The sequence below is a fragment of the Trachypithecus francoisi genome, unplaced genomic scaffold, assembly GCF_009764315.1.
Source record: "Trachypithecus francoisi isolate TF-2019V2 unplaced genomic scaffold, Tfra_2.0 Lachesis_group4, whole genome shotgun sequence".
Classification (NCBI taxonomy): Eukaryota; Metazoa; Chordata; class Mammalia; order Primates; family Cercopithecidae; genus Trachypithecus; species Trachypithecus francoisi.
In genome coordinates this window covers 115,960,625-115,978,424 of record NW_022681469.1, presented here as the reverse complement: position 1 = coordinate 115,978,424, position 17,800 = coordinate 115,960,625, and the positions used below count along the sequence as shown (strand labels likewise).

The 17,800-nt window shown below is 47.1% G+C and overlaps 1 protein-coding gene across 1 annotated transcript; it reads right to left on the bottom strand.

The window, feature by feature from the left end:
- Positions 1-1,048: 1,048 nt before the first annotated feature.
- Positions 1,049-3,708, bottom strand: LOC117072217 (mucin-17-like). The gene is given in 4 exon segments (XM_033192130.1): positions 1,049-1,099; positions 1,783-2,672; positions 2,675-2,719; positions 2,881-3,708. Coding segments are annotated over 4 exon segments (1,794 nt in total). The 5' UTR covers positions 3,689-3,708.
- Between the last annotated feature and the right edge of the window lie 14,092 nt (positions 3,709-17,800).

Genomic DNA, 17,800 nt, shown 5'->3' with positions numbered 1-17,800 from the left:
AGGAGATGAACTGACTTGAGTGGAAGTGGTCACAGGTGTGCTGGTGTCAACAGGTGTTGAAAGGGTTCTGCCCTCAGAACTGGTCACACGTGTGGTGGTGACAGGAATGGTTGTTAATGGAGTGCTTCCTTCAGTAGGAGTCGAGATTGGCATGGTGGTGACTTCAGGAGTTATAGGAGATGAACTGACTTGGATAGAAGTGGTCACAGCTGTGCTGCTGTCAACAGAAGGTGTTGTAAGGGTGCTACCCTGAGAACTGGTCACACGTGTGGTGCTGACAGGAGTAGTTGTTAACGGAGTGCTTCCTACACTAGGAGTTGAGATTGGCATGGTGGTGACTTCAGGAGTTGTGGGAGATGAACTGACTCGGGCAGAAGTGGTCACAGGTGTGCTGGTGTCAACAGAAGGTGTTGAAAAGGTGCTACCCTGAGAACTAGTCACACGTGTGGTGCTGACAGGAATAGTTGTTAATGGAGTGCTTCTTTCACTAGGAGTAGAGATTGGCATCGTGGTGACTTCAGGAGTTGTAGGAGATGAAGTGAAGTGGGTCGAAGTGGTCACAGATGTGCTGGTGTCAGCAGGACGTGTTGAAGGTGTGCTAGGATGAGAAATGGTCACTGAAGTCGTGCTGACAGGCATAGTTGTTAATGGAGTGCTTCCTTCACTAGGAGTCGAGATTGGCATACGGGTACCTTCAGGAGTTGGAGGAGATGAACTGACTTGGATAGAAGTGGTCACAGGTGTGCTGGTGTCAACAGAAGGTGTTGAAAGGGAGCTACCCTCAGAACTGGTCACACCTGTGGTGCTGAGAGGAATAGTTATTAATGGAGTGCTTCCTTCACTAGGAGTAGAGATTGGCATGGTGGTGACTTCAGGAGTTTTAGGAGATGAAGTGACTTGGGTAGAAGTGGTCACAGGTGTGCTGGTGTCAACAGAAGGTGTTGAAAGGGTTCTGCCCTCAGAACTGGTCACACGTGTGGTGGTGACAGGAATGGTTGTTAATTGAGTGCTTCCTTCACTAGGAGTCGAAATTCGCATGGTGGTGATTTCAGGAGTTGTAGGAGATGAACTGATTTGGGTAGAAGTGGTCACAGGTGTGCTAGTGTCAACAGAAGGTGTTGAGAGGGTGCTACCCTCAGAACTGGTCACACCTGTGGTGCTGAGAGGACTAGTTATTAATGGAGTGCTTCCTTCACTAGGAGTAGAGATTGGCATGGTGGTGACTTCAGGAGTTTTAGGAGATGAAGTGACTTGGGTAGAAGTGGTCACAGGTGTGCTGGTGTCAACAGAAGGTGTTGAAAGGGTTCTGCCTTCAGAACTGGTCACACGTGTGGTGGTGACAGGAATGGTTGTTAATGGAGTGCTTCCTTCACTAGGAGTAGAGATTGGCATAGTGGTGACTTCAGGAGTTGTAGGAGATGAAATGACGTGGGTTGAAGTGGTCACACGTGTGTTGATGTCAACAGAAAGTGTTGAAAGGGTGCTGCCCTCAGAACTGGTCACACGTGTGGTGCTGACAGGAATAGTTGTTAGTGGAGTGCTTCCCTCACTAGGAGTCAAGGTTGGAACACTGGTACTTTCAGGAGTTTTAGCCGATGAACTGACTTGGGTAGAAGTGGTCACAGGTGTGTTGGTGTCCACAGAAGGTGCTGAAAGGGTGCTGCCCTCAGAACTGCTCACACGTGTTGTGCTGACAGGAATAGTTGTTAATGGAGTGCTTCGTACACTAGGAGTTGAGATTGGCATGGTGGTGACTTCAGGCATTGTGGGAGATGAACTAACTCGGGTAGAAATGGCCACAGGTGTGCTGGTGTCAACAGAAGATGTTGAAAAGGTGCCAACCTCAGAACTGGTCATACGTGTCGTGCTGAGAGGAATAGTTGTTAATGGAGTGCTTCCTTCACTAGGAGTAGAGATTGGCATTGTGGTGACTTCAGGAGTTGTAGGAGATGAACTGACATGGGTAGAAGTGGTCACAGGTGTGCTGGTGTCAGCAGGAGGTGTTGAAGGTGTGCTAGGATCAGAAATGGTCACCGATGTGGTGCTGACAGGCATAATCGTTAATAGAGTGCTTCCTTCACTAGGAGTCGAGATTGGCATACTGGTATCTTCAGGAGTTGTAGGAGATGAACTGACTTGGATAGAAGTGGTCACAGGTGTGCTGGTGTCAACAGAGGTTGTTGAAAGGGTGCTACCGTCAGAACTGGTCACACGTGTGGTGCTGACAGGAATAGTTGTTAATGGAGTGCTTCCTTCACTAGGAGTTGAGATTGGAATGATGGTTACTTCAGGAGTTGTAGGAGATGAACTGACGTGGGTAGAAGTGGTCACAGGTATGCTGGTGTAAACAGAAAGAATTGAAAGGGTGCTGCCCTCAGAACTGGTCACACGTGTGGTGCTGACAGGAATAGTTGTTAATGGAGTGCTTCCTTCACTAGGAGTAGAGATTGGCATTGTGGTGACTTCAGGAGTTGTAGGAGATGAACTGACGTGGGGAAAAGTGGTCACAGGTGTGCTGGTGTCAACAGAAGGTGTTGAAAGGGTGCTGCCCTCAGAACTGGTCACACGTGTGGTGCTGACAGGAATAGTTGTGAGTGGAGTGCTTCCTTCACTAGGAGTTGAGATTGGCATACTGGTACCTTCAGGAGTTGTAGGAGATGAACTGGCTGGATAGAAGTAGTCAGAGGTGTGCTGGTGTCAACAAATGTGTTGAAAGGTGCTACCCTGAGAACTCATCACACGTGTGGTGCTGACAGGATAGTTGTTAATGGAGTGCTTCCTTACTAGGAGTAGAGATTGGCATCGTGGTGACTTCAGAAGTTGTAGGAGATGAAGTGAGGTAGGTCGAAGGGGTCACAGAGGTGCTGGTGTCAGCAGGACGTGTTGAAGGTGTGCTAGGATGAGAAACGGTCACCGATGTCGTGCTGACAAGCATAGATGTTAATGGAGTGCTTCCTTCACTAGGAGTTGAGTTTGGCATTGTGGTGACCTCAGGAGTTGTAGGAGATGAACTGACTTGGGTAGAAGTGATCACTGGTGTGCTGGTGTCAATGGAAGGTGTTGAAAGGGTGCTGCCCTCAGAACGGGTCAGAGGTGAGGTGCTGACAGGAATAGTTGTTAGTGGGGTGCTTCCTTCACTTGGAGTTGAGATTGGCATACCGGTACCTTCAGGAGTTGTAGGAGATGAACTGACTTGGATAGAAGTAGTCACAGGTGTGCTGGTGTCAACAGAAGGTGTTGAAAGGGTGCTGCCCTCAGAACTGGACACAGGTGTGGTGCTGACAGGAATAGTTGTGAGTGGAGTGCTTCCTTCACTAGGAGTTGAGATTGGCATACTGGTACCTTCAGGAGTTGTAGGAGATGAACTGGCTTGGATAGAAGTAGTCAGAGGTGTGCTGGTGTCAACAAAAGATGTTGAAAGGGTGCTACCCTGAGAACTGGTCACACGTGTGGTGCTGACAGGAATAGTTGTTAATGGAGTGCTTCCTTCACTAGGAGTAGAGATTGGCATGGTGGTGACTTCAGGAGTTTTAGGAGATGAAGTGACTTGGGTAGAAGTGGTCACAGGTGTGCTGGTGTCAACAGAAGGTGTTGTAAGGGTGCTACCATGAGAACTGGTCACACGTGTGGTGCTGACAGGAATAGTTGTGAGTGGAGTGCTTCCTTCACTAGGAGTCGAGATTGGCATACTGGTAACTTCAGGAGTTGTAGGAGATGAACTGGCTTGGATAGAAGTAGTCAGCGGTGTGCTGGTGTCAACAAAAGTTGTGGAAAGGGTGCTACCCTGAGAACTCGTCACACGTGTGGTGCTGACAGGAATAGTTGTTAATGGAGTGCTTCCTTTACTAGGAGTAGAGATTGGCATCGTGGTGACTTCTGAAGTTGTAGGAGATGAAGTGAGGTAGGTCGAAGGGGTCACAGATGTGCTGGTGTCAGCAGGACGTGTTGAAGGTGTGCTAGGATGAGAAACGGTCACCGATGTGATGCTGACAAGCATAGATGTTAATGGAGTGCTTCCTTCACTAGGAGTTGAGTTTGGCATTGTGGTGACCTCAGGAGTTGTAGGAGATGAACTGACTTGGGTAGAAGTGATCACTGGTGTGCTGGTGTCAATGGAAGGTGTTGAAAGGGTGCTGCCCTCAGAACTGGTCAGAGGTGAGGTGCTGACAGGAATAGTTGTTAGTGGAGTGCTTCCTTCACTTGGAGTTGAGATTGGCATACTGGTACCTTCAGGAGTTGTAGGAGATGAACTGACTTGGATAGAAGTAGTCACAGGTGTGCTGGTGTCACCAGAAGGTGTTGAAAGGGTGCTACCCTGAGAACTGGTCACACGTGTGGTGCTGAGAGAAATAGTTGTTAATGGAGTGCTTCCTTCACTAGGAGTAGAGATTGGCATCGTGGTGACTTCAGGAGTTGTAGCAGATGAACTGACGTAGGTAGAAGTGGTCACAAATGTGCTTGTGTCAGTAGGAGCTGTTGAAGGTGTGCTAGGATGAGAAATAGTCACCGATGTCGTGCTGACAGGCATAGTTGTTAATGGAGTGCTTCCTTCACTAGGAGTCAAGATTGGCATAGTGGTTCCTTCAGGAGTTGTAGGAGATGAACTGACTTGGATAGAAGTGGTCACAGGTGTGCTGGTGTCAACAGAAGTTGTTGAAAGGGTGCTACCCTGAGAACTGGTCACATGTGTTATGCCAACAGGAATAGTTGTTAATGGAGTGCTTCCTTCACTAGGAGTAGAGATTGGCATTGTGGTGACTTCAGGAGTTGTAGGAGATGAACTGACGTGGGGAAAAGTGGTCACAGGTGTGCTGGTGTCAACAGAAGGTGTTGAAAGGGTGCTGCCCTCAGAACTGGTCACAGGTGTGTTCCTGTCAGGAATAGTTGTGAGTGGAGTGGATCCTTCACTAGGAGTTGAGATTGGCATACTGGTACCTTCAGGAGTTGTAGGAGATGAACTGGCTTGGATAGAAGTGGTCAGAGGTGTGCTGGTGTCAACAAAATGTGTTGAAAGGGTGCTACCCTGAGAACTGGTCACACGTGTCATGCTGACAGGAATAGTTGTTAATGGAGTGCTTCCTTCACTAGGAGTAGAGATTGGCATCGTGGTGACTTCAGAAGTTGTAGGAGATGAAGTGAGGTAGGTCGAAGTGGTCACAGATGTGCTGGTGTCAGCAGGACGTGTTGAAGGTGTGCTAGGATGAGAAATGGTCACTGATGTGGTGCTGACAGGCATAGTTGTTAATGGAGTGCTTCCTTCACTAGGAGTCGAGATTGGCATACTGGTACCTTCAGGAGTTGTAGGAGATGAACTGACTTGGATGGAAGTGGTCACAAGTGTGCTGGTGTTAACAGAAGGTGTTGAAAGAGTGCTACCCTCAGAACTGATCACACGTGTGGTGCTGACAGGACTAGTTGTTAATGGACTGCTTCCTTTACTAGGAGTAGACATTGGCATGGTGGTGACTTCAGGAGTTTTAGGAGATGAAGTGACTTGGGTAGAAGTGGTCACAGGTGTGCTGGTGTCAACAGAAGGTGTTGTAAGGGTGCTACCCTGAGAACTGGTCATACGTGTGGTGCTGACAGGAATAGTTGTTAATCGAGTGCTTCCTTCACTAGGAGTTGAGTTTGGCATGGTGGTGACTTCAGGAGTTGTAGGAGATGAAATGACGTGGGTTGAAGTGGTCACACGTGTGTTGATGTCAACAGAAAGTGTTGAAAGGGTGCTGCCCTCAGAAGTGGTCACACGTGTGGTGCTGACAGGAATAGTTGTTAGTGGAGTGCTTCCCTCACTAGGAATCAAAGTTGGAATACTGGTACTTTCAGGAGTTTTAGCCGATGAACTGACTTGGGTAGAAGTGGTCACAGGTGTGTTGGTGTCCACAGAAGGTGCTGAAAGGGTGCTGCCCTCAGAACTGCTCACACGTGTTGTGCTGACAGGAATAGTTGTTAATGGAGTGCTTCGTACACTAGGAGTTGAGATTGGCATGATGGTGACTTCAGACGTTGTGGGAGATGAACTGACTCGGGTAGAAATGGCCACAGGTGTGCTGGTGTCAACAGAAGGTGTTGAAAAGGTGCTACCCTCAGAACTGGTCATAAGTGTAGTGCTGAGAGAAATAGTTGTTAATGGAGTGCTTCCTTCACTAGGAGTAGAGATTGGCATTGTGGTGACTTCAGGAGTTGTAGGAGATGAACTGACATGGGTAGAAGTGGTCACAGGTGTGCTGGTGTCAGCAGGAGGTGTTGAAGGTGTGCTAGGATCAGAAATGGTCACCGATGTGGTGCTGACAGGCATAATCGTTAATAGAGTGCTTCCTTCACTAGGAGTCGAGATTGGCATACTGGTATCTTCAGGAGTTGTAGGAGATGAACTGACTTGGATAGAAGTGGTGACAGGTGTGCTGGTGTCAACAGAGATTGTTGAAAGGGTGCTACCATCAGAACTGGTCACAGGTGTGGTGCTGACAGGAATAGTTGTTAATGGAGTGCTTCCTTCACTAGGAGTTGAGATTGGAATGATGGTTACTTCAGGAGTTGTAGGAGATGAACTGACATGGGTAGAAGTGGTCACAGGTATGCTGGTGTAAACAGAAAGAGTTGAAAGGGTGCTGCCCTCAGAACTGGTCACACGTGTGGTGCTGACAGGAATAGTTGTTAATGGAGTGCTTCCTTCACTAGGAGTAGAGATTGGCATCGTGGTGACTTCAGAAGTTGTAGGAGATGAAGTGAGGTAGGTCGAAAGGGTCACAGAGGTGCTGGTGTCAGCAGGACGTGTTGAAGGTGTGCTAGGATGAGAAACGGTCACCGATGTCGTGCTGACAAGCATAGATGTTAATGGAGTGCTTCCTTCACTAGGAGTTGAGTTTGGCATTGTGGTGACCTCAGAAGTTGTAGGAGATGAACTGACTTGGGTAGAAGTGATCACTGGTGTGCTGGTGTCAATGGAAGGTGTTGAAAGGGTGCTGCCCTCAGAACTGGTCAGAGGTGAGGTGCTGACAGGAATAGTTGTTAGTGGAGTGCTTCCTTCACTTGGAGTTGAGATTGGCATACTGGTACCTTCAGGAGTTGTAGGAGATGAACTGGCTTGGATAGAAGTGGTCAGAGGTGTGCTCGTGTCAACAGAAGGTGTTGAAAGGGTGCTACCCTGAGAACTGGTCACACGTGTGGTGCTGACAGGAATAGTTGTCAGTGTAGTGCTTCCTTCACTAGGAGTAGAGCTTGGCATCGTGGTGACTTCAGGAGTTGTAGCAGATGAACTGACGTAGGTAGAAGTGGTCACAAATATGCTTGTGTCAGTAGGAGCTGTTGAAGGTGTGCTAGGATCAGAAATAGTCACTGATGTCGTGCTGACAGGCATAGTTGTTAATGGAGTGCTTCCTTCACTAGGAGTCGAGATTGGCATAGTGGTTCCTTCAGGAGTTGTAGGAGATGAACTGACTTGGATAGAAGTGGTCACAGGTGTGCTGGTGTCAACAGAAGTTGTTGAAAGGGTGCTACCCTGAGAACTGGTCACACGTGTGCTGCTAACAGGACTAGTTGTTAATGGAGTGCTTCGTTCACTAGGAGTCGAGGTTGGAATACTGGTAACTTCAGGGGTTGTAACAGATGAACTGACTTGGGTAGAAGGGGTCACAGGTGTGCTGGTGTCAACAGAAGGTGTTGAAAGGGTGCTTCCCTCAGAACTGGTCACAGGTGTGCTGCTGACAGGACTAGTTGTTAATGGACTGCTTCCTCCACTAGGAGTTGAGATTGGCATACTGGTAACTTCAGGAGTTGTAGGAGGTGAACTGACTTGGATATAAGTAGTCACAGGTGTGCTGGTGTCAACAGAAGTTGTTGAAAGGGTGCTACCCTGAGAACTGGTCACACGTGTGGTGCTGACAAAAGTAGTTGTTAATGGAGTGCTTCCTTCACTAGGAGTAGAGATTGGCATCGTGATGACTTCAGGAGTTGTAGGAGATGAAGTGAGGTAGGTCGAAGTCGTCACAGATGTGCTGGTGTCAGCAGGAGGTGTTGAAGCTGTGCTAGGATGAGAAATGGTCACTGATGTGTTGCTGACAGGCATAGTTTTTAATGGAGTGCTTCCTTCACTAGGAGTCGAGATTGGCATAGTGGTACCTTCAGGAGTTGTAGTAGATGAACTGACGTGGATAGAAGTTTTCACAGGTGTGCTGGTGTCAACAGAAGGTGTTGGAAGAGTGCTACCCTCAGAACTGATCACACGTGTGGTGCTGACAGGAATGTTTGTTAATGGACTGCTTCCTCTACTAGGAGTAGAGATTGGCATGGTGGTAACTTCTGGAGTTTTAGGAGATGAAGTGACTTGGGTAGAAGTGGTCACAGGTGTGCTGGTGTCAACAGGAGGTGTTGAAAAGGTTCTGCCCTCATAACTCGTCCCACGTGTGGTGCTGACAGGAATGTTTGTTAATGGAGTGCTTCCTTCACTAGTAGTCAAGATCGGCATGGTGGTGACTTCAGGAGTTGTAGGCGATGAACTGACTTGGGTAGAAGTGGTCACAGGTGTGCTAGTGTCAACAGAAGTCGTTGAAGGGGTGCTGCCCTCAGAACTGGTCACACGTGTGGTGCTGAAAGGACTAGTTGTTAATGGAGTGCTTCCTTCACTAGGAGTGGAGATTGGCATACTGGTACGTTCAGAAGTTGTAGGAGATGAACTGACTTGGGTAGAAGTGGTCACCGGTGTGCTGGTGTCAACAGAAGGTGTTGAAGGGGTGCTGCCCTCAGAACTGGTCACAAGTGTGGTGCTGACAGGAATAGTTGTTAATGGAGTGCTTCCTTCACTAGGAGTTGAGTTTGGCATGGTGGTGACTTCAGGAGTTGTAGGAGATGAACTGACTTGGGTAGAAGTAATCACAGGTGTGCTGGTGTCAACAGAAGTTGTTGAAAGGGTGCTGCCCTCGGAACTGGTCACATGTGTGGTGCTGAAAGGACTAGTTGTTAATGGAGTGCTTCCTTCACCAGGAGTCGAGATTGGCATAATGGTACCTTCAGGATTTGTAGAAGATATACTGACTTGAATAGAAGTGGTCACAGGTGTGCTGGTGTCAACAGAAGGTGTTGAAAGGGTGCTACCCTTAGAACTGGTCACATGTGTGGTGCTGACATTAATAGTTCTTAATGGAGTGCTTCCTTCACTAGGAGTCGAGATTGGCATGTTATTGACTTCAGGAGTTGTAAGAGATGAACTGACGTGGGTAGAAGTGGTCACAGGTGTTCTGGTGTCAGCAGGAGGTGTTGAAGGTGTGCTAGGATCAGAAATAGTCACCAATGTGGTACTGACAGGCATAATTGGTAATGGAGTGCTTCCTTCACTAGGAGTCGAGATTGGCATACTGGTACCTTCAGGAGTTGTAGGAGATGAACTGACTTGGATAGAAGTGGTCTCAGGTGTGTTGGTGTCAACAGAAGGTGTTGAAGGGATGCTACCCTTAGAACTGTTCACAGTCATGGTGCTGCCAGAAGTAGTTGTTAATGGAGTGCTTTGTACACTAGGAGTTGAGATTAGCATGGTGGTGACTTCACGAGTTGTAGGAGATGAACTGACTTGGATAGAAGTGGTCACAGGTGTGCTGGTGTCAACGGAAGGTGTTGAAAGGGTTCTGTCCTCAGAACTGGTCACACGTGTGGTGCTGACAGGAATGGTTGTTAATGGAGTGTTTCCTTCACTAGGAGTCAAGATTGGCATGGTGGTGACTTCAGGAGTTTTAGGAGATGAACTGACTTGGTTAGAAGTGGTCACAGGTGTGCTGCTGCCAACAGAAGGTGTTGAAGGGGTGCTACCCTCAGAACTGGTCACACGTGTGATGCTGACAGAACTAGTTGTTAATGTAGTGCTTCGTGCACTAGGAGTTGAGATTGACATGGTGGTGACTTCATGAGTTGTAGGAGACGAACTGACTTGGGTAAAAGTGGTCACAGGTATGCTGGTGTCAACAGAAGGTGTTGAAAGGGTTCTGCCCTCAGAACTTGTCACATGTGTGGTGCTGACAGCAATGGTTGTTAATGGAGTGCTTCCTTCACTAGGAGTCAAGATTGGCATGGTGGTGACGTCAGGAGTTTTAGGAGATGAACCGACTTGGGTAGAAGTGCTCACAGGTGTGCTAGTGTCAACAGAAGGTGTTGAAACGGTGCTACCCTCAGAACTGGTCACACGTTTGGTGCTGACAGGAATAGTTGTTAATGGAGTGCTTCGTACAGTAGGAGTTGAGATTTGCATGGTGGTGACTTCAGGAGTTGTAGGAGAAGTACTGACTTGGGTTGAAATGGTTACAGGTGCGCTGGTGTCAACAGGACGTGTTGAAGGTGTGCTAGGATCAGAAATGGTCACCGATGTGGTGCTGACAGGCATAATTGTTAACGGAGTGCTTCCTTCACTAGTAGTCGAGATTGGCATACTAGTAGCTTGAGGAGTTGTAGGAGGTGAACTTTCCTGGATAGAAGTGGTCACAGTTGTGCTGATGTCAACAGAATTTGTTGAAAGGTTGCTGCCCTCAGAAGTGGTCACACGTGCGGTGCTGATAGGAATAGTTGTTAATGGAGTGTTTCCTTCACTAGGAGTCGAGATTGGCATACTTGTACCTTCAGGAATTGTAGGAGTTGAACTGACTTGGATAGAAGTGGTCACAAGTGTGCTGTTGTCAACAGAAGGTGTTGAAAGGATGCTACCCTCCGAACTGATCACACATGTGGTGCTGACAGGAATTGTTGTTAATGGAGTGCTTCGTACACTAGGAGTTGAGTTTGGCATGGTAGTGAATTCAGGAGTTCTAGGAGATGTAGTGACTTGGGTAGAAGTGGTCACAGGTGTGCTAGTGTCAACAGAAGGTGTTGAAAGGATGCTGCCCTCAGAACTGTCCACACTTGTGGTACTGACAGGAATAGTTGTTAATGGAGTGCCTCCTTCACTAGGAGTAGAGACTGGCATGGTGGTGACTTTAGGAGTTGTAGGAGATGAACTGACTTTGATAGAAGTGGTCACAGATGTGCTGGTGTCAACAGAAGGTGTTGTAAGGGTGCTACCCTGAGAACTGGTCACATGTGTGGTGCTTACAGGAATAGTTGTTAATGGAGTGCTTACTTCACTAGCAGTCGAGATTGACATACTTGTACCTTCAGGAGTTGTAGGAGATGAACTGACTTGGGTAGAGGTGGTCACAGGTGTGCTGGTGTCAACAAAAGTTGTTGAAAGGGTGCTGCCCTCAGAACTGGTCACAAGTGTGGTGCTGAGAGGAATAGTTGTTAATGGAGTGCTTCCTTCACTAGGAGTAGGGATTAGCATCATGGTGACTTCAGGATTTGTAGGAGATGAACTGACTTGGTTAGAAGTGGTCACAGGTGTGCTGGTGTCAATAGGAGGTGTTGAAGGCGTGCTAGGATCAGAAATAGTCACCGATGTGGTGCTGACAGGCATAATTGTTAATGGAATGCTTCCTTCACTAGGAGTCGATATTGTCATACTGTTTCCTTTAGGAGTTGTAGGAAATGAACTGACTTGGGTAGAAGTGTTCACAGGTCTGCTGGTGTCAACAGAAAGTGTTGAAAGGGTGCTACCCTCAGAACTGGTCACATGTGTGGTACTGACAGGAATAGTTGTTAATGGAGTGTTTCCTTCCCTGGGAGTAGAGATTGGCATGGTGGTGACTTCAGGAATTGTAGGTGATGAAATGACTTGGATAGAAGTGGTCATAGATGTTCTGATGTCAACAGAAGGTGTTGAAAGGGTGCTACCCTCAGAACTGATCCCACGTGTGGTGCTGAAAGGAATAGTTGTTAATGGAGTGCTTCCTTCACTAGGAGTCGAGATTGGCATACTTCTACCTTCAGGAGTTGTAGGAGATGAACTGACTTGGATAGAAGTGGTCACAGGTGTGCTGGTGTCATCAGAAGGTGTTGAAAGGTTGCTACCCTGAGAACTGGTCACACGTGTGGTGCTGACAGGAATAGTCGTTAATGGAGTGCTTGGTATAGTAGGATTTGAGATTGGCATGGTGGTGACTTCAGGAATTGTAGGAGTTGAACTGACTTGGTTAGAAGTGGTCACAGGTGTGCTGATGTCAACAGTTGTTGAAAGGGTGCTAACCTCAGAAGTGGCCACCTGCGTTGTCCCCACTGGCATACTTGTTAATGGAGTGCTTCCTTCACTGTCAGTTGATTTGGGCATGGTGGTGCTTTCAGGAATAGTAGGACATGAACTGGCCTGAGCAGAAGTGCTCAGAGGTGTGCGCGTATCAACCACAGCTGTTAAAGATGTGCTCGCCTCTGAATTGCTCTGAGGTGCAGTGCTGACAAAATCCGTCGTTGATGAAGTGCTTTCTTCAGTCAGTGTTGACATGCACATGTTGGTGCCTTCGGGAGTTGTAGGAGATGAAGTGTCTTCAGTAGAATCGGGGAAAGGTATAGAGGTGTCACTGGTAGGTTCTGAAGTTTTTATGGTTTCTCTTCGTGTCTTCCTGGCACTGGAGACACCAGAAGTGTCTGAATCCACACTGTACTCAATCAAGGTCATTTCAGGGTTGGCGCTGTCACTCAAAGATATTCCTTGCTCCACGAAGTTTGTAGGCATTGTACCTATCATGATGTTCGCCACAGAACCTGTTTAAGATACAATGATATTTTCTTTAGGAGTTTCTTCAGGTTCTCTATGTCAGGAGTGATTGTTTGAGTTGGGCTTTTTACTGAAAATGTGTTCAGATGAGTGATGTCATTATTTATTTTCAGGATGAAGTGGAATCAGTTTCTCCGGTGTCTTAGTCTCTCCTGCCTTCCCTTCTACACTGTTAGGAATTGAACTCAGCCTGAGCCCCCTTTCTTCCACAGTCCCTGCTTGGGTGATTCCATGCCTGCCCTGTAATTCCTGGCCCCAAATCTCAAGCCGTCACACACTGTAAAATGTGGCAGCTTCACCAGCCTGGCAGGGGTCGCTCTAGCCCTTTTGCAGGTGAGCCATCTTCCCAGATCTTGGAGTCCGTTGCCTTACCTTTCTCAAACCTCTGAGACAGCCGCTGGCACTTAGGGTCCCAGAGGTCCCCTTGGGAGATGCACCCTCCTCCATCCCACACAGCCCTGTTCACACTGAGGTCTGAAAGAGACAAAGGTGAGTTAGTCTCCCAGAGTCACAATCCTCCTTCGTTCTCTTGAAGCCTCTGAGTCTCTACTCCCTGCCCTGGAAAGTCCCTGGTCCCTGAACCAGCCTGCTGATTTCAGTTAGAAATCAGCCATGAGGATCCTGACCCAGAAAGTAAAGCAAGAAGATGGGGCAGGGGCTTTGCTCCCCAGCCTGGGAGAGGTCCAGCAATGTCAAATTGTGCAGGTGGCATGTGCCCGTAGTTCCAGCACTTTGGGAGGCTGAGGGGAGTGGATCGCTTCAGCCTAGGAGGTCAAGGCTACAGTGAGCTATGATTGCACCACTGCACTCCAGCCTAGGTGACAGAGTGAGATCCTGTCTCCACAAAATTTTATAAAAATTAGCTGGGGATGGTGGCACACGCCTGTAGTCCCGCTACTCGGGAGGCTGAGGAGGGAGGATCACTTGAGCCCAGGAGATCATGTTCATAATGAGCTATGATGGCACCACTGCACTCCAGCCTGAGTGACAGAGTGAGACCTTGTCTCTAAAATAAATAAATAAATAAATAAATAAATAAATAAATAAATAAACAAACAAATAAATAAAGATTTTTAAAAAGAGAGAATATGCCCTATTAGAATACCATGCTAACGGGCTGGGCATGGTGGCTCATGCCTGTAATCCCAACACTTTGGGAAGCTGAGGCAGGCAGATCACGAGGTCAGGAGTTCGAGACCAGTCTAGCCAATATGGCAAAACCCTGCCTTTACTAAAAATACAAAAATTAGGGCATGGTGACATGTGCGCCTATAGTGCCAACTGCTTGGGAGGCTGAAGCATAAGAATTGCTTGAACCTGGGAGTCAGAGGTTGCAGTGAGCCGAGATCACACCACTGTACTCCAGCGTGGGTGACAGGGCAAGACTCAAAAAAAAAAAAAAAAAAAAAAAAAAAGCCCACATTGTAATCGCAATTTGAAATATATAAGTAAGTGGTTGATTTAGATTTGTGATTTTCCATTAGAATCTTGTAAGGTTGTAAACTGTTAAAACATTTAAAAGAACTTAAGATTCAACACATGTAAACATTTAATTAGGCTCGTAGAACTATCTATGTGTGGGGAAGTTTTAAAAAATGTACATTTAATTTATTAGATTTATGGAATTTCTTAAGTAATCAGGAAGTTTAATTTATGAATTTAATGAAGTTCAATTTATGAATCAGACAACTGAAGTCCTTCAGTAGAAAATAAAATGTACAGTCACGTATTCTTAGCTAGAAAAATTATTTTAAAAAGACAAGAATGATTCATGCCAGATGTTGTGAATGTTACCTTGTTTGGTGCTGGGAATTTTTGCATTCTGTTTTTCTTTTATTTATTATTATTATTATTTGAGACAGAGTCTTGCTCTGTTAGCCAGGCTGGAGTGCAGTGGCACGATCTCGGCTCACTGCAACCTCTGTCTCCTAGGCTCAAGCAAGTCTCCTGCCTCAGCCTCCCGAGTAGCTGGGATTACATGCACGTGCCACCGCCCGGCTAATTTTTGTATTTTTAGTAGAGACGGGGTTTCACCATGTTGGCCGGGCTCGTCTCAAACTCCTGACCTCAGGTAATCCGCCCGCCTTGGCCTCCCAAAATGCTGGGATTGCAGGCGTGAGCCACCACACCTAGCCAATTATTTAAAAGTTTTTTTTTTAGAGACATGGGTCTCACTATGCTGCCCAGGTTGGTCTTGAACTCTGGGCCTCAAGGGATCCTCCTGCCTCAGCCTCCCAAAGTGCTGGGATTACAAGTATGAGCCACCACATCCAGTCCGAAATAGTTTCTATAACTGTGTTCTGTATGTGCAATAATTCAATAAAAACATGGAAAAAATGTGTATATAAACAAACAGAACTTCTAGAGATAAAAAAAAAATACACCAGATGGGATTAAGGACAGATTAGACATTGAAGAAGAAAATGAATAATGATGTGAAGGGATGGCAATAGAAACTATCCACATTGAAAGACGTAAAGAAAAAATGAGCTGGGTGTGGTGGCTCATGCCTGTAATCCCAGCACTTTGGGAGGCCGAGGTGGGCAGATCACAAGGTCAGGAGTTCGAGACCAACCTGGCAAATATGGTAAAACTCTGTCTCTACTAAAAATACAAAAATTAGCCGGGCTTGATGGCATACACCTGTAGTCCCAGCTACTCGGGAGGCTGAGGCAGAATAATCACTTGAACCGGGAGGCGGAGTTTGCAGTGAGCTGAGATCACGCTACTGCACTCCAGCCTGGGTGACAGAACAAGACTCCATCTCAAAAAAATAAAAATAAAAAAATTAAAAAAAAATTTAAGGGTAGGATGCAGTGGCTCACGCCTGTAATCCCAGCACTTTGGGAAGCCCAGACAGGGGCAGATCATTTGAGCCCAGGAGTTCGAGACCAGCCTGGGCAACATCATGAAGCCTCCATCTCAACAAAAAATACAAAAATTTGCTGGGCATGGTGGCGTGCACCTGTAGTACCAGCTACTTGAGAGGCTGAGGCAGGAGAACTGCTTGAGCCCGAGAGGCGGAGGTTGCAGTGAGCTGAGATTGCATCACTGCACTCCAGCCTGGGCAATGGAATGAAACCCTGTCTAAAAAAAAAAAAAAATTTCTGTTTTACAGATTATCAGTGAGTGTTGGGACAACACTCACTGATATATTAAGCAGCCTAATATATACGAGTACGTAAAGGCAAGGAGAAAAAGGGGTAACTAAAAAATATGTGAAGAAACAATGGCCCCAAATTTTCAAACTTGATAAAAACTATAAGCCAACAGCTCCAAAAAGTTCAAAAACCCCAAACACAAGAAACATGAAGAAAACTACCAGGGCACTCAGATTCTACAGATATTAAAATGGAGATCTGTCAACAACTTTATGCCAATAAATTTGACAACTTAGATGAAATGAACAAATTCTCTGGAAGACACAAACTAGAAAAGCTCACTTGAGAATAAATAGATTGGCCAGGCATGGTGGTTCATGCTTGTAATCCCAGCCCTTCAGGGGACCGAGGGGCAGTGGATCACTTGAGACCAGGAGTCCGAGATCAGCCTTAGCAATAGAGAGAAAGCTCATCTCTACAAGAAATACAAAATATAAAAATTAGGGCTGGGCGTTGACCCTAGGTGCCCCATCCCCAACCTCACTTACTACCTTTCATCCCACTGGGATCATGCAAATTAATGTAATTTAATATAATTTATAATATAATTTCTTTTTATTACCTTTAATAGACGTAGAGATGGCGTCTTACTACGTTGCCCAGATGGTCTCAAGCTCTGGGTCCAAAGTGATCCTCCTGCTTCAGCCTCCCCAAATGCTGGAATTACAGATATGAGCCACTGTGTCTGGCATATTATCTTTCAATAATGAAAAAATAAAATAGGCTGGGCGTGCTGCCTCATACCTGTAATCCCAGCACTTTGGGAAGCCAAGAGGGGAGAGCTGCTTGAGGCTATGAGTTTCAGACCAGTCTCAGAAACATAGCAAAACCTTGTCTCTCCCAAAAATCAAAAAAATCAGCTGGGCGTGGTGGTGCGCGCCTGTATTCCCAGCTACTCAAGAGGCTGAGGTAGGTGGATCACTTGAGGCCACAGTTTGAGATTAGCCTAGGCAACATGGCAAGATACTACCACTACTAAAAAAAAAATTAACCAGGTGTGGTGGTGCATACCTCTTTAGTCCCAGCTAATCGGTAGGCTGAGTGGGGAAGACCACTTGAGCCCAGGAGTTCAAGGCTGCAGTGAGCTATGATGTCGCCACTGCACTCCAGCCTGGGCAACAGAGAGAGGTCATATCTCTTAAAAACCACAAGAAGTCTTTGAACAAAGGGCCTTGCATGCCCATTTTGCTCTGGGCCCTAAAATTATGTAATCGGTTTCATCTAGAAGCAGCTGAGAAGTCTCAGCCCCATTATCTCAGCACTATGAGCGGCATGAAGTCGCTCAGTCTGTGGGGTGCTGGTGGCCGGGGTCGGCTACCTAAGACAGAGTGTGCCAGGGATGGAGAGGCAAGGCCGAGTGGCCAAGGCCAACGAGGCCTCACGGCTCCCATAGCCAGCCCTCCTGATGGCAAAGCCAGGCCATAGGCCCAGGCCCACAGCAGAACTTCCTAGAAACAGCACACCCCTGTCCCTGCCTGGGCCTAGCCCCTGCAGGTAAATCCAGGCAGATATAGGAGGCCAAGGGCTCCCCGTGACCATCTTCACTCCACTGTGCTCAGTAGGGTCTGACCCACTGACCCCAAGAGGTGGGAAGAGGGTTTAGTGAGAGGGAAGTAAGAAGACTTTGCAGGGATGAGTATAGGAGATAAGGGGAGAGAAGGGACTGGGCCTTGGACAGTGTTATTGGGGTGAGGCCACCACGCACAGCAAACACTCAGTTCCGCAATATCCACTGTGTGGGTTCCTCCATAACTGCTTTCTTTTATTTTTATTTTTTCTTTCTTTGTTTTTTTGAGACAAGGTCTCAATGTTACCTGGGCTGGAGTTCAGTGGCGCGATCGTGGCTCACTGCAATCTCCGCCTCCTGGGTTCAAGCAATCCTTCAACTTAGTCTCCCAAGTAGCTGGGACTACAGACATGCGTCACCATGCCCAGCTGTTTTTTTTTTTTTTTTTTTTTTTTTTTTTTTTTTGGAGAGAGAGTCTTGCTCTGTCACCCAGGCTGGAGCACAGTG